At 46.2% G+C, this 24145-nt stretch overlaps 2 protein-coding genes across 2 annotated transcripts in view; both read right to left on the bottom strand.

Annotated features, from left to right (window-relative positions):
• Window positions 1-253: 253 nt before the first annotated feature.
• NTAN1 (N-terminal asparagine amidase) lies at window positions 254-18275 on the bottom strand. The gene is made up of 10 exons (XM_006894527.1): window positions 18195-18275; window positions 7602-7704; window positions 7460-7525; window positions 7053-7161; window positions 5289-5362; window positions 3910-3963; window positions 3246-3299; window positions 1763-1860; window positions 799-912; window positions 254-427 (listed from the first exon to the last, which is right to left on the bottom strand). The coding sequence occupies exons 1-10, from the start codon at window positions 18273-18275 to the stop codon at window positions 254-256; spliced, it is 927 nt and encodes a 308-aa protein (XP_006894589.1).
• Window positions 18276-21854: 3579 nt separating this feature from the next.
• RRN3 (RRN3 RNA polymerase I transcription factor homolog (S. cerevisiae)) overlaps window positions 21855-24145 on the bottom strand; it is a 27235-nt gene continuing 24944 nt past the window's right edge. The window contains 2 exon segments of the mRNA XM_006894526.1: window positions 21855-22043; window positions 24053-24140. Coding sequence (XP_006894588.1) covers window positions 21855-22043; window positions 24053-24140 — 277 coding nt within the window.

The following is a 24145-nucleotide window of genomic DNA, read 5'->3' as shown; positions in this document are numbered from 1 at the left end:
AAATATCTAAGAATCTAATGATAAAACAGTAAGCCAGGCAACCTGTCTCTCCTACAGCTTTTAATAAAGGGAAAAGTCTAAACAAATGCCTTTGCCAAAATAGTATTTTATTCTCAAAGTCACTTGAAAGACTGCGAGTAAGGAGATCTATCACACACCAGGCGTAGATTCCAAACCCACATTCCTCCAGCCCCCAGCTTGGGTCTCTGTCAGGATAAAAAGTTGCTTTCTTTGGTAATTCTTGGCTTTCACTTCATGAAGAGGAGCTCTTTTCCCATAAGCCATCTTCATTTTTTTTGTAGAGTAGAGCTTTATTTTCAGGAAACAGTGCATTAGTTGGGTGTGGGTATTTTTTTAAGAACCGCAAGGTGGATCTGATGTGTTCTACGAAGTGAGGGGGCTCAGCCAGAGGTGAAGTGGAAAGGTTCTGGAAAAGAAGGTGATGGGCGTGAGAGAAGGGCAGCATGGTGCCCTTTCCCTGCCAGGATAGAGGGGTCCAGTAACGTATCTCTGTTCTTAAGACCGCGCGCAGGAAGTTCCTAGAATAGCACAGACACCTACAGAGTGTAAGGGACACAAGGGCCGAGGTGTGCTGAGTTTAAACAGCAGGTGGGTGCTTACTGCTTCCACAGCAGAACTGTTAGCAGAAGGTAAGACAGAGCCTGCCAGTGGCGGCCTAGAAAGAAGTAAGCGCTGATGAAGGGACAGCTGGTCTCTAGCCTAAACCCTTTTTTCTCCTTACAGACGAAGAAGCCAGGGTTCCAAGAGTTAAGACTTGCCCAACCTGTAAATTCTCACCTCTAGTATTTGCTTGTCATCTTGCTGCAACCAGAAATCCACATGTGGAAAAGGCATCCAGGAGTACGGTCCTAGGCGAAGTTGCTCTGTCTCTGCATCATAAATGCTGATCATCTAGAAAAGAATTGTTTCAAGGATAGAATGTAAAGGATGGGCCCCTGTTCAAACCCACACGGAGGCAAGTTCCAATGACGTTGGCTACTTAAGGCGTTAATCTGGATAACAGGCTTCTTAAAATTTTTGTCTCAGCATTTTCACTGTGTCTGGTACTGCATGGCGTGGGTGATTACGTGATTGTGATTAGTCCTCACAGCCCTGCAGGGAGGCGGCAGAGGTGCAGTGCCCTGGCAGGCGCCCTGTCCAAGCATCAGAGCTGAGAAGCCAACCGGGCAGGTCTGACTAACGCCCAGGCCCCTCTCAGTGCTACCGGAATCACAGCCTCACTATTTATACCCAAGTCGGCCCACAGTGACCGTGACCCCATCAAAAGAAAGGAAAACTCTGAATGAAAAGCCAATTTGCCAAACGCCTGATTCCCTAGATGCCTACATTTTCCGTGGATCTTTTTAACCTTGCCACTCTTAAGACGCGAGTTTTACATGACCCTGTCCATTCTTCAGGTTAACTAAACCATTCACACCAGCTGGTGTTTAGTGACCTGGTCCAGAATAACACACAATCTCACATGCAGAGGGAAACCACCTCTTCCAGGTCTCACTCATTTTATACAAGAAATTTTCTTTGGATCTGGATGTGGGTCCTACACTTTTTAGGCAGAGAACAGAGGTCTTGAGCTAGAATATAGACATCTGTTACTCTTCTGTTGAGCTGCGTGTGCGTGTGTGTTGGTCCCTGATGGTTTACAGCTTCAGAGAAGCAGATGTAAACCCTGAGGCCTAAGAGTAAGGTGTCCTGTCCCCACCCCCCAGTTCTTCACGTTGACAAAGTTGACGTCCCCACTCACTGGTCCTCCTGTCAGAGCACGGGCAGCACGCAGCTCCTCCTCCGGCCCTCGGTCTTGGAAGGAAGCTCTGTAAATCTCTGCAGTTTTTATGTTGACAGCTGTCGAGAGGAAAGGAAGGCTTTGCATGTACAGACGGCTGCAGTGGGAAACCTGGCCAGTCTTACATTTCCATCAGTGTACATAAGAGACACAGTAAGGATACAGTCCCCCTCAGAGAGAGAAGAGAAGGGAAGTTGACTAGGACTTCTGTAGTGTCTATAGCTTCCCCACTCTTTCTAGAATGAGGACATGAAAACTTTCAGCCACATATCCCCCTGACAATAGCAGAGGTCTGAGTCAGGGGTTGGTAGGGAAGCAGGGGCTCCATTCATACAGCTCGCTCTCAGCCGGCAGGCATGGGCTCATGTTCACCCTGCGGCCAGATGTGCTGTGTGTGGTGGGGAAGAGTAGGGTGGCTTGGGTCATAGTTTTGGGGGTTTGTGGATTTTCATTTTTACTATTTAATATTCCAGAAATCCAGAGTTCAAACTCAAAATCTCAAATGCACAGCCATCAAGTAGGAAATGACTCTCAGCTGACTCTCAGCTGACCCTCAGCAGGTTTTCAGAGGCTCTAAATCACATAGGGGGAGAGAGCCCACCTTTCTCCCATGGAGCCCTGGAGGATTCAAATTGCCGGAGAGGTACCACCTCAGGACTGGCAGTTCACCTCCCTGTGGACTACTTACACCACCAGGGCCCCAAGTTAGAGAGGTGAAAGTAACAGGTAAACCACTCAGGTAGACACCACGTTACAGATGAGGCAGAAGCCCTGTTCCATCCGACCCCTGTCCTCACCTCCGACCCCTACTCTCACAGGCCGAGCTGGAAGGCTAGACGTGTCCTTGCAGCCTGATGGTTTCACTTTTCTAAGATCGTCTCAATTGAAATCACACTTGGTTGCTTATGTATGTTGTTAGCCATTGAGTCAGAACTGACTCACAGCTGACCGGAGCATTTCCAGAACGGTTAATTGTACAGTAGGAGACTGCCAACTTTCTCCCACACAGCAGCTGGTGGATTCAAACCGCCTACCTTTGGGTTGGCAGTGCAGTTCCGAGCCACCAGAGCTCCCTCCTTATGTATCAGGAGATTACTGCTTCCTAGAGGGCCGGTTAGAGACACGCCGGGGCACAGGCTGTGTTTTGTTCGCCGTGACTCCTGGCAGCCCTCTGTGCTCAGGACAGCGCGCTGCCTCACCCTGCGCCCACCACGCCCTCGTCTGCTCTTCCCGGCAAGGATGTGACCATGTCACTTTATGACCAGGGGAAGTTAAGGCCTGTGACTGAGGTCTAGCAGACAGCGAGAGGAGCCGGCCAGCAGTGACGTCTGTGGGGGACGGACAGTGTGGGGACCCTGGTTCTGCCAAGTCCCTTAACCTGTGCCCATCCTGCCAACATGCACCCAAGCCATCAACCCCTCCCACCCCACACACACACACTTACCAATGCCGTAAATTATCGGAAAATGGCTTTCATTTTCTTCCCGGTCATTTAATTCTAAGAAGAAGAAGAAAAACCCCAAAAAATCCTTAAGATACCATTTTTTTTACAGTTACATCAACCAACCATTTTTGTTTTGTATAATAATGGCCAAGAAGGAACCCCTACTGCAAGGGGAGAGAACACAGCACAGTCAATGGGCCTGTTCTTGTAAGAAGACCAGTACATAAAAAATGTCTTTTTTAAAAATAAAAAGTGGGCCTGTTCTGGGCTCCTTGCTGGGGCCCAGGACAGTGAGATTTACACAGGAAAATGGCTCTTCTGGAATTAGCACATCTGCCGTGTAAAAAGTAAAAGTGCAAATTTGAGATCTAGTCCCTCCTCCTTTCCAAGAATAATGCCTCTGATCCGAAAGCCCCAACGAAGAACAGATGAGCTGTCCGGAGCCAGGGCTGTATCTGAAGACTGAACGGGATTTGAACTTGTGGCTGTCCAGTCAAGACCATTCCAGCAGACAGGGAAAAAAGCTGACACTAGACTTGGCAAAGCAGGGGTATATTGTGTGTCTCCTTCTACCTCAGAGGGCCTCATGCCTGGGCCTGCCGTAAGTGAGGGCAGAGAGTTCTGAAACCTATGGCTTCCTTCTGGGACAGAAGGCAGAACTTACCTGTCACACATAATGTCACTAAGTGGATATCGTCTTCCTGTCTGTCAAATTCACCTACAATTAGAATTTTAAAACTAGATGTCAAGAAAGAGTCTTCAGTTGGAAAAATATACATTGAGCAAGCTGAAAGGGGACAGAGGGACAAGGCCAGCTGAGCCATCTACCCTTCCATTCACAACCCGGTCCCCATCAGAGGCCAAGCCCAGTTGGACTGACCTTGCAGAAAACCAACTGCTGAGGGACAGACACCTCAGCCTCGAGCCCAGAGGAAACATGCTTTGGGAGATAAAGTCATCAAAAAAGATAATTACTCTTAGATGTAAGTTAGGGTTTTACCCTAGTTAGGGTAGACCTAGTTAGGCAGACTTAAGTCAGTGTATTTTCTTTCGTTTTCCATTCTATCTATTCCATTCACAACCACGTACTACCCTGATGTGTTTATAGATAAGCTTGTTCAAGTGTCATTAAAACCTCTTTGCTAGTAGTAGTCTAATGTCTGCATAAGTGTTCCCTATGCTGAGAGCTGGGGAGCAGGTGTGTCACCTTGAGGTGGGCTCAGGACAGGGCAAGGTTCAGAGCTATTGATCCCAGAGTTGCCCTGAGTTGTAGGCAACTCAACAGCATGTAACAACAACTCCCTCGTCTTTGGGTGTAGATCTCAGTGTACACACTTCACACTATTCTCCTGGACTAGACCTAGACTTCTTAGATGAGAAGGGGAAATACTGGGTTAAGAGAAAGGAACCTTTTCAAAAAGTCCTAAGCTGATCTGCCACATCGTCTGCTGAGGCCACAGCAGTGCTATTCGGGCACTGCCTGGGGAGACTGACTGCCTGGTTAACACTGGGCACCATTAGGGATGGAAAACATTTGCTAATGTAGCCTGGGAAACTACGTTTCCCCTGTATTTTTGTTATGTGGCCTCAAGTCGGAACCAACTCCTAGCTGAGCTTCCAGCAAGTTTTCAGAAGCTGTAAACACACAAGAGGAGAATGCCCATCTTACCCCTTTGGGGCAGCTGGTAAATCCGAACTCACAGCCTTTGAGTTGGCAACATAAACTTTACTTCCCTTTGAAACTCCCTTTCATTTCCCACAACAGTTAAAACGGTCATTTCCACCAGGAGGATTTCCCACAGTTCAGAGCTACTTTCACACCGATTTCTCTTTCGAGTCTCTCTTATCCCATCCCCAACCGCCCCTCGGGGGTTAGTAGCTAGTCTTTCTGCTAAGATTCAGAGCCCAGTTTTCCCTTAAGTCGCGGGAGGTAGGTGTGCCCCTTGAGGTTTTGTGGTATTTGGGATTTTTTTTTAATCCCAGCAAAATATAGAAACCCTTTATTTGTTTCATCAGTTGGGAGTTGGTGGGAAGTGAACTTACTGAGAAGTTGCTGAGTGAGTTTTTGTGACAACTGCCTATCATCACTGAAGCCGCCCACAAGGTGCACTTCAAGCCTGGCAAAGAGAGGGGTAGGGGTCAGAGGCCAGCACAGAGCATTGGGGTGCCGGCAGGGAGCCCTGCTTCCACCTGGAAAACAGCTCCTGGGCATCTGTGCCCTTGGCTCCCCTCCAGCTGTGCTTCCAGCCCTTTTCAAGCCATGGTCTACACACAGAATTTGGGAGGCACGCTGAGTAAACGGCTAAGGCTGCCAAGGCCAGAGGCGAGCTTCTGGGGACGCTGCCCAGGTGCCCTGAAGACAGAGGGCACAGACGTGATGCCCAGCTGCGGAGTGGGGCCACTAGAAGAATGTGGTTCTGTCAAATCCTTTAACCACCCCAAGCAGGATCCTTCCACAGCCGTGTAATTGTCTCTGCCTAAGAGAGAAGCTGGAAGGAGTGCAGCCGGGGTACCCCTTAGAGGCCAGGATGGTGGGACTCTATCACATGTATGGGTATATTGTCAGGAGAGGCCAGGCCTTGGATAAAGATAACATGCTGGGAAAGGTGGGGGGGTCAGAGAAAGAGAGGAAGACCCCCAACAAGATGGACTGACATGGTGACTCCAACAGTGGGACTGACCATGGAAAGACAGTGAGTTGTTTAAAAGCCTAGGAGGTGGAGGTATGGCAACAGGCACTTCCTAAGCATGTCTAATTGAATGCTAAGTGTCTTGGTGAGAGGGACTGACCCAGTTCTGATGCACGGCGTTTCCAAGGCTACAGATCATTACAGGGGGAGTCTGCCCACCTATCTCCCTCAGAGCAGCTGGTGAATTCAAACTGCTGGCCTCTTGGTTCACGGCACCTGGCTCCATTTGGCAGGGGAGGACCCTGCAGGGCTGTCAAAGTCTGGGCCTGTCTACACCACGTGCTCGCTCGCTTGCTGTTCCCATGGTGTGTTTGCTTCACCACTATCCATTGAGATGGGAGAACCATCTTCTGGGGCCTAAATACGACTTCACAGAACCCTGCCTGTCTCTAGAGGGATCACAAGTGCCATGAGCACTGTAGGACTAGAGATGTCCCACAGTGGAAAGAGCCTGTACAACCTGGTGTTCCTCAAGCTCACGGTCAGCTCTTCCTGCCACAGCCGGGGAGTCCCTGAAAGGTGACATGGTTAACACACTCGGCTGGAGTGTTTCCACCTGGAAACATGGAGCTACGATACGAATCTACTCAGAGGTGCCTCAAAAAACAAAAGGCCTGGTCTACAACCCACAACCCACATCCACCCTCCAAAGAGCAGTCAGCCTTGTGAATCGTCTGCAGTGCAATCTGACTGGTCCCCATGGAGTCCGTGTGGGCTGGGTGCTCCCAGCTGACTGACTCCCTACATCAGCAGAGCTACACCTTCGGAGCAAGCTTTCTCGTTTACTCTGCTTGCTGCTATGTGCTTGGTGCCAGAAGTTCTTGCTCACAGGAAGCAAGTAACTGCTACATGAATGAAGAGAACAAAAGTCTGATGCATGAAAGTAGAAGAGAATGTTCCTGAAAATAAGCCTTCCGTTTGAAATCCAGCACTGTCTCCTCAGCCTGTGCCCGTGTCCACCTTCCACCCAGCCACTCCATAACCGGAGTGACATGGCAATGCTGGGCCAGCAGCTCAGACCTGGCAGGGTGGACGCCGCGTGGCTGAACCGCTCCAACGACTGTCCCTCTAGACCTTGGTACACCGTCCCCAGTGAAACGGAAAGCCGGGGGCTCACCTGCCGCATTTTGTGGGCTCAGAAAAGGATTTTATGGAGTTGATGATCAAGGGGACCTCGGCTTTGGTGTCGGATCCATCACAGTGTGTCAAGCAGGTCGCCCCATTACCTGAAGAATAAGGGTGAGATAACTTGGGTTATTCCTGATGAGAAGCCGGGAAGCCTGTCCGTTGGAAACGTCCCATCTTTGGCTATCCTGTAAAGAAGAAAAAGAAAAGAGGTTTGGGCTCCTGAGCCAATCGATTCTGGCCAGGGCATCAGGGTGTTAACCATGCAGACTAGAAAAAAGGTGAGTGAAGTCGGGATTCAAATAGGACGACACCAGGAAGCTCACAGGACTAAATTAAGTGGCCGCCCAAGTGGGGGGCCGGTCTGAGTAGCGGCTTCCTCCACCTCTCTCATCATACCTGTGTGCCTCAGGACCACAATGTGACAAGTGGTGGCATCATCAGAACCCAGAATGGAGATGGAGCCTGTTTGGAAAAGAAATAAAATAAAATATCCAACAGCCTTGTGTGATCATGCCCAACGCACTGCTTCCTAACCTACCATCCTTTGGGGAGGTCACTGCAAACTCTCTCTGCTGAACATACAGAAGGCCCTGGGGTCCCACTTGTTGAACAGACTGACCTCTGAGAAGTCTGGCTCTTTCCTGTTTAATTAAAAAAAAAAGTGATGTAAATTAGGAGTGAAAAACTAGACAGATCGGGAGAGCCCAGGGGTACTCTAAGTGGGACATACACTAGGCTGCTGGAGGTGTGTGTGTTTTATTTGGCAGGCTAAAAGAAAAGTCCCTGGAGAGGGACGTCATGTTTGGGAGGTTGGAGGGACAGCGCAAGAGAGGAAGACCCTCGATGAGCTGGACTGATTCAGTGACTGGGGTAATGGGGGTAGCTGTGTCAGAGACAATGAGATTGGCACAGGATAGAGCAGGGTTTAGGCGACTCGACAGCACATAACAATAATAACAAAAGGGGCAAACATGATTGTTGGAAACGATGCAAAGAAAACAATGACATCCTGGCTTTTTAGGAGCAAAAGTTCTTTATCATAGTGCATCATAGAAGGGTGTGAAGTAGAGTCATTTTACAGTTGCAAAGAGGATCAGATTGTATCGGAAACCACATCACTCTTTATTTTCTTTAAAGAAAAGAGGATTACTACCTCCCTCTCCCTTCAATCTCTATGTCCTAGTACGTCCAGTTCTAGTAGTCAGTGCTAAGGAAATAACCCAAAATGACATTCATCACTATGTTAAAAAAAAACACCCAAAAAACAAAAGCAGCCACAAGAATGTTAATTTTGCTGAACCAAGCCACAACCACAAACATTGCTGTGAAAAATGAAGAATATGGGAAAAGAATTTTGAAATGTTGTGTCCCACTAGCAGATTATTTTTCCCCCCTCACATCAGACAGGCAATGTGCCGATGTCGTAACAAGGTTTAATGGTGGCGCGTGTCATACAAAAGCACGAACATCCAATCAGCGTGCTCATGAACCAGAGAAGGATCACCCATTGGTAGATTTTTGACTTAGCAAGTCCATTTGACAGGGGCGAAGTGTCCCCTGATAGCAAGCTACAGAAGTGTGATGTGAGAGAGGGAGCTCTGGTGGCCTAGTGGCAAGAAGCTGCATTGCAATCCTAGAGGTGCATGGTTTGAATCCACCAGATGCTCTGCTGGAAAAGGAGGGACAATCTTCTCCTGTACTGGTCAGATCCCATTTGACAATACACGCACAAAAAATAATAAATTTTTCAAACTTTTTTAAAAAAATCTTTTTTTGTGTGTGTACCATCAAAACAGATCTGACTGGTACAGGAGATTGTCTCTCCTTCTCCAACAGAGCATCTGGTGGATCTGAACCATGCTCCTCTGGGATTGCAGTGCAGCTTCTTGCCGCTAGGCCACCAGAGCTCGCCAAAAAATAATGAAATTTAAAAAAACAGAAACCGTAGTATAAAATTCAATTAGCTGGGCAGCTTTGGTCTGTTGTTATGTGCCGTCAAGTGACCTGTAACTCACAGCGACCTGAAGCCCCCCTGAAGCCTGCCCTGTCCTGAGCCAGTCTCACTGACTCACAAACCTGCCCCCACTGCCATAGCTACTGTATCAATCCATCTCATCGGGATCTACCTCTCTTGCACGGTCCTCCACCCTTGCGAGCATGACGTCCTTCTCCAAGGACCAGTCTCTCCTAAGAAACAGATGTGGCGACTGCACTGGAGGAACTCGGAATACCTGGCATGGGGAACGCTTCATTTTAAGCCATTTCTATCACCTTGATTCACAATCACTTAAGGGAGAGCTTAGCATTTCCTCCTCCTCATTCCTTCAATGCTGAACTTACCTTTTGCTTTGTTATTCCTGGGAAGGGGTGGGGTGGAGGGAATAAAGGTATATTTCTACCATTTCCACAAATTACCACCAGAGAGCAGAGTTATTTGTAAGGAATTAGAAACTAGGGTCATGGGGGTAGGTGTGTGGGAAGACAGATCGGCTCAAGGTAGGAGAGGGTTCAGAGCTATGGTGCACAGGGGACATAACAAGAAGAAGCAAAAATCACCATGTCTCTTCAGCACAGCTTCCACTGGCCCCTTCCCCTCCCCTCAAAGAACCATTAAAAATGTTTGGAAAATACCACTAAACTAACAGTATCCTGCTTTGGTTTCTCACTTTAAAAAAAAAAAAAGAAAGAAAGTTTAGTCAACCCTCTGTTCTTTAGGAAAAACAAGAGTCCTACTTCATAAACACATATCTTCTAAATTAAAAGCAGCCCACTTTTTTCAATCTTGTACGTTCTCTTAATACTTGAGTTCAGTTTTCCCTGAATGAGTAATATTCACTACAAATACCTTTCTCCCTCAGCCCCGCATCCAGCCCTCCTTCATCATCATTCTCCAATCTCTGTTAGGACACTGTTCTCTCAGGCCCACCACTGCCTCTGACTTGATCCCAACTGATCATGAAAACCCTACCGGACAGAGTAGAACTAATGGATCTGAACTGGTGACTTTTTGGTGGTGGTGGTTGTTATATGCCATATTGTATCAACTCTATGAACAATCGAGCCTTGTCCTATCTTGAGCCAATCTCACCACCTCTGATACACCTCATCCCACTGCCACAGTCACTGTGTTCAGTCCATCTCCTCCAGGGTCTTCCTCTCCTGTGCTGACCTTCTCTCCTTCCAGCATTATGTCCTTCTCCAAGGACTGCTAACTCCTAGCAACATGCAAGTATGTAAGACAGACTTTCAAAATTCTTGCCTGGTCTCACTCTCTCCAGGACAGGCCTATTCAGTTCTCTTGGCAGTCGGTAAATGTTCAATATTCTTCTCCAGCACCACAATTTAAAGACATCGATTCTTCTTCTGTCATCCTTAGTGACTGTCCCGCTGTCAGATGCATGGCAAGCAATCAAGAAGGCCATGGCCTGCATGAGGCACACCTTAGTCTCTAGAATGACATTATTGCTCTTCAGCACTCTGCAGAGGTCCCTGACAGCAACTTTTCCTAAAGCAACTTTTGTCTTTTGATTTCCTGACTGCTGGTGCCAAAAGTGTAGACTATGGATTTGAGCAAGATGAAAATGTTAACAACCTCAATCTTTTCTCCATCTATCATGATGCTGCGAATTGGCCCAGTGGTAACAATCTTTGTTTTCTTGATGATGAAATACAATCCATATTGAAGGATGCAGGACACTTTGTTAATGCAGGGCTCAGCAACCTTTTCTTTAAAAGGCCACACAGTAAATATTTAAGGCTTTGGTGGCTTTACACTCGATACAACTATTTATTCAACCCTGCTGCCACCTGGTCGCTCTCTGGTGACCCACGTGTTGCTTCAGTGCTGGAAGCTGTACTACGAGTTTCTTAAACACCAGCAGAGTCAGCCACAGAGGGCAGGTTTCACAGCTCTCCAGGCTATCAAGAGAGGAGGAAGCAGGACTGGCTGTCCCCTTCTGCAATAACAGTAGCTGAAAACTTACAAATATGGTGTAAAGCAGCCATAGGCACTACAGAAACAAATAAGAGTGAGAGGCTGGTTCCAGAATAACTCCATTTGGGGGTGGCCACAGAAATACAAATTTCTGCACTGTAATCCCAGAGGCATGCGGTTCGAATCCATCAGATGCTCCACTGGAGAAGGAGGGACAATCTCCTCCTGTGCCAGTCGGATCCAATTTGACAGTACATGCACAAAAAACTTTAAAAACCACTACAAATTTCATATAACCTTCACATTTCATGAAATATTACTATTCTTCTTTTTCTCCCCACCCCCCCATTTATTGGAAAATTTTAAAAAGTCATTCTTGGTTTACATACTATACAGAAACAGAATGTGGTTGGTCTGTGGGCAATCTTTAACTATATAACAATTGCAAGTATCTTTTCAATATAATTTTTTAATTATAATTTTAATGAAAGTTTAAAGAAAACTTGGATTTCCATTCATTCATTGTTGCACATTTTCCTTCCTCCCATCACCAGTTTGCTCTTCTCTTAAAAAAAATCATTCACGGGGAGCTCTGGTGGCCTAGTGGCAAGAAACTGCACTGCAATCCCAGAGACGCATGGTTCAAATCCACCAGATGCTCTGCCGGGAAAAGGAGGGATCTCCTCCTGTACCAGTCAGATCCGATTTGACGGTACACACACACACACACACACACACACACACACACACACACACACCCAAAAGAAGAAATTTAAAAAAAAAATCATTCACATAACCTTTACCCCTGTGGTCACCATCTATCAAAGTCTTCCTTTGTAAACTGAAAAATAAGAAAATGCATTGTATAAACTGTAAAAAGTGGAGTTCTTATTGTTGTGTGCTGTCGCCTCAGAACCAACCCATAGATGACCCAGGTTTTAAGAGGCAGTAAATCACCCAGGAGAAGACTGCCCAGCCTTCGCCGCAGAGCAGCTGGTGGGTAATAAACTATTATTGATGCCAGAAATCCAAGCTGGATTGAGAAGTGGCTGTGGAGCATGGGAGATCATTGCTCACGTCGGTTGGATGCTGGCTGAAAGCAGACAATACTGGAAAGATGTTCACTTGTGTTTTACTGACTACACAAAGGCATCTAACGGTGGGTCATAAGAAATCACAGATCACACTGAGAAGAAGAGGAATTCCAGAAGGTTTCATTGTGCTCATGTGGCGCCTGGATATGCACTGTCACTAACGGAATTGTGCCCCCTAAAATTACATGTACACAGAGGCTCTGTCCCACATACTTCAGGCACATTGCCAGGAGGGACCAGTCCCTGGAGAAGGATATCATGCTTGGAAGGGTGGAGGAACAGCACAAGAGAGTAAGACCCAGGATGAGATGGACAGATACAGTAACTGGGGCAAAAGGGGTTGGTGTGTCAGAGTCAGTGAGACTGGCTCAGGACAGGGCAGGGTTCAGAGCTGCTGTACACTATGAGTCACAGGCAACTCGATGCCACATTACCTATGTAAAGATCCCCAGGATCTGTGAAACCAAATCGTAGAAAAAGAATTAAGGGTGAAATACAACATCCCTTAATTCCACCACAGGCCTGACCCTACATACGGGGAGTTTCCTTAGTGTGTGGCCTGTAACACCTTTTATTTCACTGGAGACAAAAGGGGAGAAAATTGAGACATTGGGAAACTCAGTACTAGCAGAAAGAATTGCCAGGAGTGGAGTGCATCCTTTTGGACTCAAGTTGCTACACTAGGAAGCTGCTTGGCACCAGGAAGGCTAAGACACATGGTGATCTCCACAGACATCAGAACTACAAGTGTTAAAGGAAGCAAGGACCTGCCTTCAAAATTGAAAGAGCACCCTGAATTTGGGCTTCTAGTCTCCCACACTGCAAGAGAATACACATTTTAGGTTTGTTAAAGCCATTCATTTGTGATGTTTCTGTGACAGCAACACTAGCTAAGACATGGCCATGTAGTCCTTTAAAATGAACAAAGGATTGTATGGTTTAAAATCAGGAAAGGTGTATACCAGGGCTGCATCCTTTCACTCTATTTATTCCACGTGTATGCTAAGTCAACCCAAGAAGCTGAACCGTACGAAGAACAATCTAGTATCCGGGTTTGAGAAAGATTTATAACCAACTTGAAATGTGCAGATGACATCCTTGCATGGAGAAAATAAGACGGACTTGAGGCACTTACTGATGCAGCTCAGTCTACAGTCTTCAATATGGATTACACCTTAACATCAAGAAATAAAAAGTCCTCACAACAGGGCCAGTAAGTAACATGTTAAATGAAGAAAAGCCTGAAGTTGCCAATGATTTCATTTTAGTTGGAACTAGTCAACACCCATAGAGGGAGCAGTCAAAAAATTCCAGCTATACAGCATTGGATACTTGTACCACCCAGGTCTCCTAAACGTGCTAAAGAGCATGGCTGCCACATTAAAGACTAAGGTGTGCCTGGCACAAACCATGGTATTTTCAGTTACTTTATGTACATGTGGAAGTGGGACCATGAATAAGGAAAAGCTAAGAAGATCTGATGCCTTTGAGTTGTAGTGCTGGCAGAGAATACAGAAAATATTGTGCATTGTCTAAAGAACAAACAAATCTGTCTTCAAAGACATTCAGCCAGAGTGCTGCTTAGAAGTAAGGAAGGAGAGACCATTTCCCGCATACTTAGGGCATGTTAGTAGGAGAGGTCAGTCCCTGGAGGAGGACAACTTGCTTAGAAAAGGAGAGTCAGTGGAAGGAAGGAAGACCCTCAAGGACACGGGCTGACAGAGTGTCTGCAATTAGCTTTTTGCAATGACTGCAGCAACAGTTGGTGAGGCTGGTACATGATCGGCCCGGGTTTTGTTCTGGGTACACAGGGTCACCCAAGGTTGGAGTCAACTCAACGGTACCTAGCAACAACAGCAACAACAACAACAGCACTTGAAATTAAGCCACCTTTCTCATTCCTATTTGTGCTGCCTTAGTTCAGCCCCTGAATCTAGATTACTGCAACATAACCATGAAGATGGTAAGGACTTGCACTGACAACCTGAAGACACACGGTTCAAATCCACCAGCTGCTCCACAGCAGAAAGATGGGCAGTTTCCTCCTGTGTAACTTACAGCCTCTGAAAACCTGCTGGAGGGTCAGCACATAACAGCAACAGGCACGAGCATAACGTTTCAGGCAAGACAGTGCTGACTCTGGATCCTCACCCTGCCATTTACTGAATAGCCTCAGGTGGGCTACTGACCCTCAGTTACCCTGTCTGATAAATGGGGAGAATGAGCAACGCTGAGAGCAGTTCTGTAATGGGCATGCGTGACTTTGGGGCCTCAACAACTCACCGAGAGTGGGTGACACATTCTGTACCTCTGATCCCCTAAGGTCTTCCTTGCCCAGCACAATCTAGCAAACGGCTGTGGGAGGCATTGCTTCAAAAGACAAATTGTGTGACTTAACTTTTCTGCTCAGATACCTTTCCAAGCCCAGCAGCTCCCCTGGGAAGTACATATGCTTAAGGAGAAGTGAACGGGAATTTCCAAAGATTTAGTTCTCTGAATGTCCATCATGGTAAAAGAGGATCAACACCTTGCATGTTCAAAATGCAGGAATTAAACCACGGTGCACTCATCTTGTAGCTTCTCTGGAACCATGAGGCAAGAGGTTGCAAGAGTGGTTACTGAGCATGAGACGCCCAGGGAAAAGCTTCCAGGTAGTCTTACCCAAGAGAACTCCCTGCAACGATGGACAGGTCTAGATCTGTGCTATCTCACAACAGCCCCAAGGCTGGGTGGCTGGTAAGCACTTGAAATGTAACTAGAGTGCCTTCAGAACTAGTTTTATTTTCTAGTTCACTTTACTTAATTTAAATATAAGTAGCACACGTGGAAAACTGTCCTCATTTTGGGTAGAGTCAAAGACAGACTGCCAGGGTTCCAATCCTGGCCTCACCTTTCGCAGGTGTGTGACCTTATAGGCAAGTTACTCCACCCTTCTGTGCCTCAAGAGTGTTCGTCTGTAAAATGGGAATAGTGACAGCATCTAACTCATCAGACTCAGAAGGCACTAATGGAACAGCTATGAGATATCATCTCACTCCAGTAAGAATAGCAAAATTTAACAGAACAGCAAACAACAAATGCTGGCGAGGTTGTGGAGAAACTGGAACTGTTGGTGGGAGTGTAAAATGGTGTAACCACTATGGAAAGATGTATGGCACTTTCTCAAAAAGTTGGAAATAGAAATACCATTTGACCCAGAAATTCCACTACTGGGAATATACCCTAAAGAAACCATAACCGTCACCCAAGCAGATATATATGTACACCCATGTTTATTGTGGCTTTGTTCACAATAGCAAAGAACTGGAAACAACCCAGCAAATTTGCCCATCAACAAATGAATGGATAGAGAAGCTCTGGTATATTCACACAATGGAATACTATGCAGCATTGAAAAACAGGGAACTAATGAAATATTAGGCAAAACGGATGACCCTGGAGGACATTATGTTGAGTGAAATAACTCAGTCACAAAAGGACAAATGTTGCATAGGGGTGCTGTTGTAAAACGGGTCTGACATTGGGGTTGAGGGGAGACAGAGAAGGAGGGGAAGAATGATGTGTACTGCATTGAAACAGATGAGGGAGAGAACTGTTTAAAAAGGATATATGATTGGGTATTATTGTCATGACAGGAGTCCAGAATGAAGGCTGCATAGTGGGGTGGACTTGGGGGGAGGGATTGTATAACAATGAAAGACTTTTACTTTTCAAGGAGAAGAGTGAATTGGGGAAGAAGGGGTGGGCAGGGAGAAAAGTGCAACAATGAATGACTAGAAACCCTAAGTCTCTGTAAACTTTCATTAAAATTAATTAAAAAAAAAAGAAAGTACTAATGATTACTACTGCTGCTGTCATCAATATAACATGTTAGAACTAAGAGAGGGCACTCTTGTGGCTTAAAGGGAAAAGAGATGAGTTGTTGAGTCAAAGGTAGTGATTGAGTGGGAACCATCGAGTCACAACTGACTTCCAGCTGACCCACCAGTGGGTTTTCAGGGGCAGTAAATCTCAGGAGAGGAGACTGCTCTTCCTTCTCCCATGGAGCAACTAGTGGATTCAAACCACCAGCCTTTGGGTTGGCTGTGCAACTCTTTACCATGAAGGCCACCAAAGCAACATAAGGATAGGCAGTTGTAAGCCTCCCCTGTTGCTCTTTGGAGAAAGATGGCAATTTCTTCCCCTGTGACTTAACTGCCTCTGAAAATCTGCTGAAGAGTTCGTACTGCGTCGGTTCTGACTTGATGCCAATGAGGGGCTTTCTGTCTGATAGTTAAAGAAGCCCTCGTGGTGCAACCATTTAAGCATTCAGCCACTAACCCGCATGTTGGTGGTCTCATGCACCAGCCACTCTGTGGGAGAAGGATGTGGCTGTCTCCCTACATAGAGCCCCAACCTCCTTTAGGAGGAATGGTCCTGGTATATCACCACGTTGCTCTCTCTCAACACCCAGCCTTCTTTTTAGCCACTCATTATGGGAATTTCTAAATATTCATAAAAGGTCATCTAAATTTTCTAGGCAGCTGAATGTTTTTCTGGCTAGCCTCACGGGTGTGACAGTGCATGCAAAGGGCTCAGATGATGCCAAGCATCTACCGAGTGCCCAGTACGTGCTGGCTAACGTTACTACTTTGCCTATGAAACACAAACAAGTCAAGAATCACATGGAGCTGCCCGCCTTCTTCCTGTCAGTAACTTCCCGTCATCCTTCAGATCTCAGTTCAGGGGTCATCTGGTTCACTCATTTATGTAACAAATATTTACTGAACATGGGACTAGATGCCAAGGATCACCCTGGACGCCGAGGCCAACAGTGACACTTCCGGCTGCCTCTTAGACGTTTATATTCTGGGAGACATATCAAAAGGAAGAGGAAACAAGTAGACAAAAGAATTACAGAAAGGACACATGGAGAATTCTCTTTAACCCCCTCTCTCTCTCCTCCAGTCCTGGCCAGCTCCTTTTTCCTAGCTCAGTGAAAAAGGCCATTAAAAAAATTAACAAAAATCTCTTAGTACATGACTGGGAGTCCCTGCATGGTAAAGCACTAGAGCTCTAACGGAGAAGTGAGCAGTGAGAACAGCTCGGAGGCACTTGGAAGAAAGGCCTGGCTGTCTGCTTCCTAAGGGCTCTGATAACCCTCCAGGGCAGTGCCACTCTGCACACGAGTCAACATGAGTCAAATCGACTTGGCAGCAATTAACAACTACTCATTATTAACTTCCCAGCGTGAATTAGAAACTCAACATTTACTTCTGACGTCAATGAACGGGGGGGGGGGGGGGGGGGGGGGGGGGGGGGGGGGGGGGGGGGGGGGGGGGGGGGGGGGGGGGGGGGGGGGGGGGGGGGGGGGGGGGGGGGGCTAATGCCCCCATAACCAGATCCCAGTTTTTCTAAGCTCAAAGAAACCTCTTCTTTCTATATGAATGCAAAGTAAATCTTGATATTTCAGGATTTACGAATCAGTGATCTAGTGTGATATAAATAAGAGGGGGGAAATGCACACACACACTAAAAAACCTCTTTCCATCAGGGCGTGGTCCTCCCCACACACTGGCTAAAAAATAACCAAGGCCTATGTTCCAAGATCGGGAACAGGGGGCTCCCCGGACAGCACGTGCGCGCCCCACGTAGTCCACCATGGGATCACCCCCAACTGATAACCGCGGGCGATGCAGTGTCCACTATGGGGCGGGGACACCCCGCCAGTTCTAATGAGCCCAGACTTGCCTAAATGGACCGGGTCAACGTTTGGGGGACAACTGCCTTGTCTGGGAATCGGAGTTTCAGGGTGTGCTAAGGCCTCGGTGCTGTGCGACCTTGGACAAGTCGCCTAACCCCTCTGGTCCACCTCTTTAACCGAGGGGGCTCACCAGATGCCCTGTAGGGTCTAAAGAGGGTAGAAGCTCTGCGGACTCAAGTGAATGCACCAAGTGGCTGCCAGCGGCCGCGGCCCGGACGCGCGGACCACTCCCCGGCTGCGCGGATTCTGACATGTCCCAGGGGAGCGCCGAGGGGTGGCGGTAGCCAGCCAAGGGTCCAGCCCACCCGGCAGACTGCCCTCGGGCCCGCCGCGAAGCTCTCGCACCGGGGCCCCGCTCACCTCCAGAGTCGGATGGGCACGGACGAGGTCCCCGGCGGGCTGCGGCAGCCGCACTCGCTGCCCCTCGACCAGCAGCGGCATCGCGGAGGCGGCGGCCTCCCGGCCCGGGCTGCCCACCGCCCCTCCCGCCTGGCGGGCCCCCGCGGGGGCTGCCGGGAAGTGGAGTCCGCACGGGGGCGGTGCGGGGCCGAGATGGCTCACGGGAAACTCGAAAAGACGCCAGGGAGCATTTTAGGGAAGAGACCGCGCCCGCTGGGGACGCTGGGAAATGTAGTCCGAAAGGTTTGGAGGGTTCTCGCGTGACCTTTCGTTTACAAAGGTCTGTCTAGCTCAATGCTGATGCCAACCCAGCCAGAATGTGAGAGCTGCATCTGACTTTCTCCACTTAAATCCCTGCTCTACTGCTTCTGTTATGTGACCTTGAGAAAACCATCTGACTTTGACAATTGGCTATGCTGCATGGTAGAACTGTATTGCGTAGTAAACATAAACCATCGTAAATTATTCTGAACTTTGCTATTCTAACGAAGAGCTTGGCATGCAGCTGGGACTCATAGATGACTTGGGGGAAAGATCTCAAAGAACGGATCATACATTCCATACCCTGGGTATGCCAGTATATAGAGTGGGAAGTCTCTTTCCTTGGTGCTGTTGTAGAAAACATGGTATTATGACTCAGATATTAACAAGAATTCATGTTAGACTGAAGAAGAGAGAGAAGTAACTTAGAATTTGTAAATCTCGATTCCGTTTCCTTCATTTAAAAAACCCAAACAAGGGTCCTCTGGTGGCCTAGTAGCAAGAAGCTGCACTGCAATCCTTAAGGTGTGTGGTTCAAATCCACCAGATGCTCCTCTGAAGAAGGGGCCGATTCCTCCTGTGCCAGGTGGATCCAATTCAACGGTACACCAAATTAAAAATAAGTTTTTTAAAAAAATCAACAGCCCAAATCGTCTGTCATCTGGTGGATTCTGATTCCAGCAGAACTCCCTCGGGTTTAATTGTTACAGCAGATCACCAGACCTCGAGGGTAAACCATTTTGACCACGCAGACTTTTGACTTTGTACACTGCCCCCACCACATCAAAACTAACAATACAGCTCTCCCCTTCAACTAGATCCCACTCAATTAATTATAGAAACAGCGACCACAGATGACATTTCACATATATCTCCTATCCCCAATTTATTTTCTTTTTTTGTTTACTTCGGATATCAGGAGGGTTCGGTCCTTGGGAGACCATCATGCGTGGTGGTGGTGGTTGTTCTTGTGTAAAGTCAAACCGACCCATAGCTGGCAGCTTTTCAGAGGCAGTGAATCGCACAGGGTTTTGCCCATCCTTCTCCAGCAGAGCAGCTGGTGGCCTCAAATCCCGTGCCTTTGGAATTGCAGGGCAGCTTCTTGCCCCTAGGCGAATAGAGCTCCTCTTTAAAAGCTTGTTTTAGGGGGAAAAGTCCCACTATTTTCCTGTTTTTCTGGATTTTTCCCCATAGGTTTTAATGTGTTGTGCCCCCCCCCCCAACATGAACTGTTCTGAAAAGGTTTCCTTAGAAACAAGGAGCCCTGCTGGCATAGTGGATTATAACATTGAGCTGCTCACTCAACAATCAGTGGTTTGGATCCACCAGATGCTCCAAAGTAAAAAGACGAGGCTGGCTGCTTCCATAGAGGTTCGTTACTCTCTAGGAAGCCTTGTAGGGGAGCTCTAGCCAGTCCTAAAGGAAGCCCTGTGGGGAGTTCTACCGGGTCCTGAGGGGATATCATGCATCAGAACTGGGTTTGGTCTGGGGTGGCGGGTTCTTTGAATTCCAGCACCCGATCAAGCCTTAGTCCCTCTTGGCTGAGAAGTCCTTTTCAGTGCACCCATCACACACAAACACGTTCTCTCTTTGATGGTTTTGTCCTGGAGAAGTTTTCCTTTTCCACACGGTGCTTGAATAAGACGCTCAGATATCAGAACATGTATATAAGGAGTCTCTTTATTGGGGTGGGCACCTCCATTTAGCATCAGAATTGACATAAGAATAAAGCTCCAGATCAACCAATGTGGTTTTATTATCACAGTGAATTTTCCTCAAATTCCTCTGAAATAACACACTTGCTCCAACTCATTAAGAAAGCAAGACTTACTACCTTCCACAGACTCATATTCCATTTATTAACCTTTATCTAGTGTACAAAATTCCATTTTGCCAGCACTTAAGGAGAACCTATGATTCTCCAAAGAAATTCACCAGTGTGCAAAACTTTTTAAAGCAATAAAAATATCTGTATTTCCAGAAAGATATTTACATATTAAAATTCTACATTTGCTAACAATAGAATTAGACAAGAGCAGAAAAAGCCCTAAGGGAAAAAAAAGTATTTTATTACAAAATACTTATGAATAGGAAGATACTGCTGACCTTTAAATAAAGAAGCAGAAAGCAGTAACAAAAAAAATAAATATGTTTAAAGATACCTATTTTCAAAAATAAGCCAGAAAAAAATACATATGTAAAGAACAAAACGAAGTTTTATACGTGAGCTTAAAAAAGATCCTAGCACTGCTTGCACAAAGGGTTATAAAGGAAGGTTGTCTGAGACGTACCTCTTGAGGGGTTGGTTATAAAAATACAGAACCAGCCATGCCGGAGGACAACTTCAGAAAGCTGAATTCCTGCTATGAATCCCTGAAGAGGCTACAGCAGGAACCTTGGCCTATAAATCTACCCCCCTACCCCCCCGCCACACCGATCTTTTAAAGACACAGAAGGAAGGGTTGTCTATGTGGACGAAGAAAGGCTCCACGACACCCAACAGAGGCTATGAAACAGAGGCTCTAATTGAGACCAGTGGTTTTAGTTCCAACAGTACTGTGGCGAACCTAAGGGTAAAAGACTATGTATTTTATACAAGACCAACACTACTTTACATCAAGGTGAATTATAAATTATCTGGAAATTGGTTTTTCATTTATTGGTTGTTTTGTTTGTTTAGGGCTCTAGTGTACTACTCTCTGATTCTGTTTCTCTAAACCCCCTCTCTTCCCTCCTGATTTTGGTGGGTCTTAAAACTCCTTCAGTGTTGCCCCAACTTTTAACGACCCCCTAGCTCTGGTCAACTCCCTACTTTCCGCCTACCGCCTCTTCTCTGCACTCACAGATTCCAACCCACAAATACAGATAAGCACCAGGCAAACACACATCCAAAGCACATATTCTCTACTAAATATATATTTTAAATAGTGTCCTGGATGGTTTTTCACTGAAAAGTCGGTCAGATCACAAAGTCCTGTGGCTTTTGTCTGACAACAAAAGATCTGTGTTAAAAAGCGAATTGGTTAAAAACACTGCCAATGTTAGAAATATCTTAATCATTATATACACACACAGTATACATATTAACAAGACAAGGCTTTCACCATTTAACGTTAGTCTAATATTGCACATGATGTCTTTTCCTTTTTCTTCCATCTGTGAAAGAAACAAGGGGGGGAAAACCCTCCCAACATTGTAGAAAAAGATCTTAAGCCCACAAAAATTCAACTTCCTTCAGAGACTAGGTAGGTTTGGTCTTAACTTGAAAGACGCGCACGGCAGGTACTTGCTCCACAAGGACGCAGCGTGCACACAGCAGGGACTCTGGGTGCGAAGGGCAGGATGGGCAGAGAGACTGTCTCAGTCACAAATCCCTGACAGAAGAGGGGACTGGTCTACTCTGTAGAGGACCGGCGGGGAGCCCACACTGCTTGACGGGCTTCGGAAATGGGAGTCGAAGGAGCTCGGCGTGATCTCGATCACAGGGTCATTTGGGAGAATTTCACCTTTCAAAAAATCATCATCGTCATCCTCCGTCATCACCATCTCCTACATGAAGAATAAATATTATCAGTAAGTGTCAAAGAGGCTACCGGAAGAGCGCCAAGAACTCCTTGCCTTGACTCGATCTGCTTTCTGTGTTCGGTTGTGAATGTAATAAATACGCTTCAGAGAAATAGAACAATGATATTATTTATTACTGGTATGCACTGAAGAAGGAGATCTGGTAGCTGAGTGGCAAGATGCTACTCTTCAATCCCAAAGGCACGTGGTTCAAATCCACCTGCTGCTCCATGGGAGAAGAATGGGCAATCTCTTTCCAGGTAGTTTCCTGCCTATGAAACCTCACAGGAGGGTCACCTGTAGATCGGTTCCAACTCAACAGCACAACAACAATATTCACTAAGTAAATGTTGTAGACTCGCGTCTTTGCCACAAGCATATTCATGAGAACTTGGAAATCTAACATTAACTTCTGGTACGAACTCAACATAAGGAATTTTGGGTGGTGTAACTTCTAATGATAAATCCGAAAAAATCTAAATTCTATTCTTCTGTATACTCTCAATGTGGATGAGGAATGTGTGAAACACAATGTATGAATCAAACAATGTACATGAATTTTGTATGCAAACCAATATTAAATAATAATTAAAAAAAAGGAGGGGGTTAGTGAAGCATAGGCAGACCGTGCACAAGGGAAACTGATATAAATCAAAACTACAATACCATCTCACCCCAGTAGCAGTGGCAAAGTTTAACAAGACAGCAAGCGATAAATGCTGGAGAGGGTGTGGAGAGATGAACTCTCAAACACTGTTGGTGGGATAGTAAAATGTAACACTCTGGAAATAGAAACCACTCTGGAAGGCAGTTTAGCATTTACTCAAAAAGGTGAACACAGAGACTACATACAGCCCAGCTATACCACTGCTAGGAATATACCTCAATGAAAACAGAACTGAGATACAAACAGGAATTTGTACACCAATGTACACAGCAGCATTATTCACAATAGCCAGAATAGGGAAACAGGGGAAATGTCCATCAACAAACTGGATTGAGAAACTAAGGTACATTCACATGATGGAACACTATGTAACACTCAGGAGCAATAATTTCGAAAAATACTATAGAACATGGGAGAGACTAGAGAGCATTATGCTGAGTGAACTAACTCAGTCTCATAAGGACAAATACTGCATAAGGCCACTGTTAGAAAAGAAGAAGGATAACTAGTGAGATGTGTACAAAGAGGGAAGGGGAGAGGTTAGGGGGACTGAGGGGGGGAGGCAGGGGTTGAAGAGTTTAGGGGGGAGGGAGAGGGAAAAAATGTGCATGAGTGAAACACAACTTAAAAAAAGACAGACTGGTCTAGGGACTACAGCAATGGGAGTAAGTAGAGGAGACAGCGTGGATGGTGCAGCGTTGGCAGGGTCTATCCTGCAGTACCCAGAGCTGCTATGGGCTGGTGCTGCATTTACGGCACCTGACAACAATAACTAATGATGTTAAGTATCTTTTTACCAGCTGGTTGACCAAATGTGATGTCTTTGATGTCACATCCGTTACTTATTTTTTAATTTATCTTTTTGTTTTTAGGTTATAGCTACTCTTTAAGCATTGTGAGCATTAAATTCTTTTTAGATAAAACAGAAAAAACAAAAGAAAGAGGAGAAGAATGAATAAATAATTCTTGGAGTAGGCAATGGAAAAAGTCATGAACAGATGATCAGAAAGATAGGTAGCAATTAAGGACACGGAACAGGACATACACGAACTATAGACTGAGGGCAGCAGGGGTAAGAACAGGGAAAAAATATACAGGGAAGGAGGGTGAAGGGACTAGCAGTATACAGTAAAGTTTTCCTTAGGTATGCAGTAAGTTAACTGCATCAGTTAATGGTAATTAATATTTATGATACCCAAGGAGATTTGAAAATTTTCAATCAAAATAGATAAAGGGGGGGAGAACACATCAGTGGTTTTCAGTGTGTGTGTGTGTGTGTGTGTGTGTGTATACACACATACACTCCCATCCCTGCCAAGAAATTCACCTTTTTAATGGGTTTCTTAAATTCTTGAAGCTCTTCAGCCATCATGTCTTCCCATACTTGATAAATAGGATCGATGAATTTTTTTGACCTGTT

Source organism: Elephantulus edwardii, unplaced genomic scaffold (assembly GCF_000299155.1).
Source record: "Elephantulus edwardii isolate Elephantulus edwardi_28Jun2011 unplaced genomic scaffold, EleEdw1.0 scaffold00145, whole genome shotgun sequence".
Taxonomy (NCBI): Eukaryota; Metazoa; Chordata; class Mammalia; order Macroscelidea; family Macroscelididae; genus Elephantulus; species Elephantulus edwardii.
This window is presented reverse-complemented; position numbering and strand designations above follow the sequence as displayed.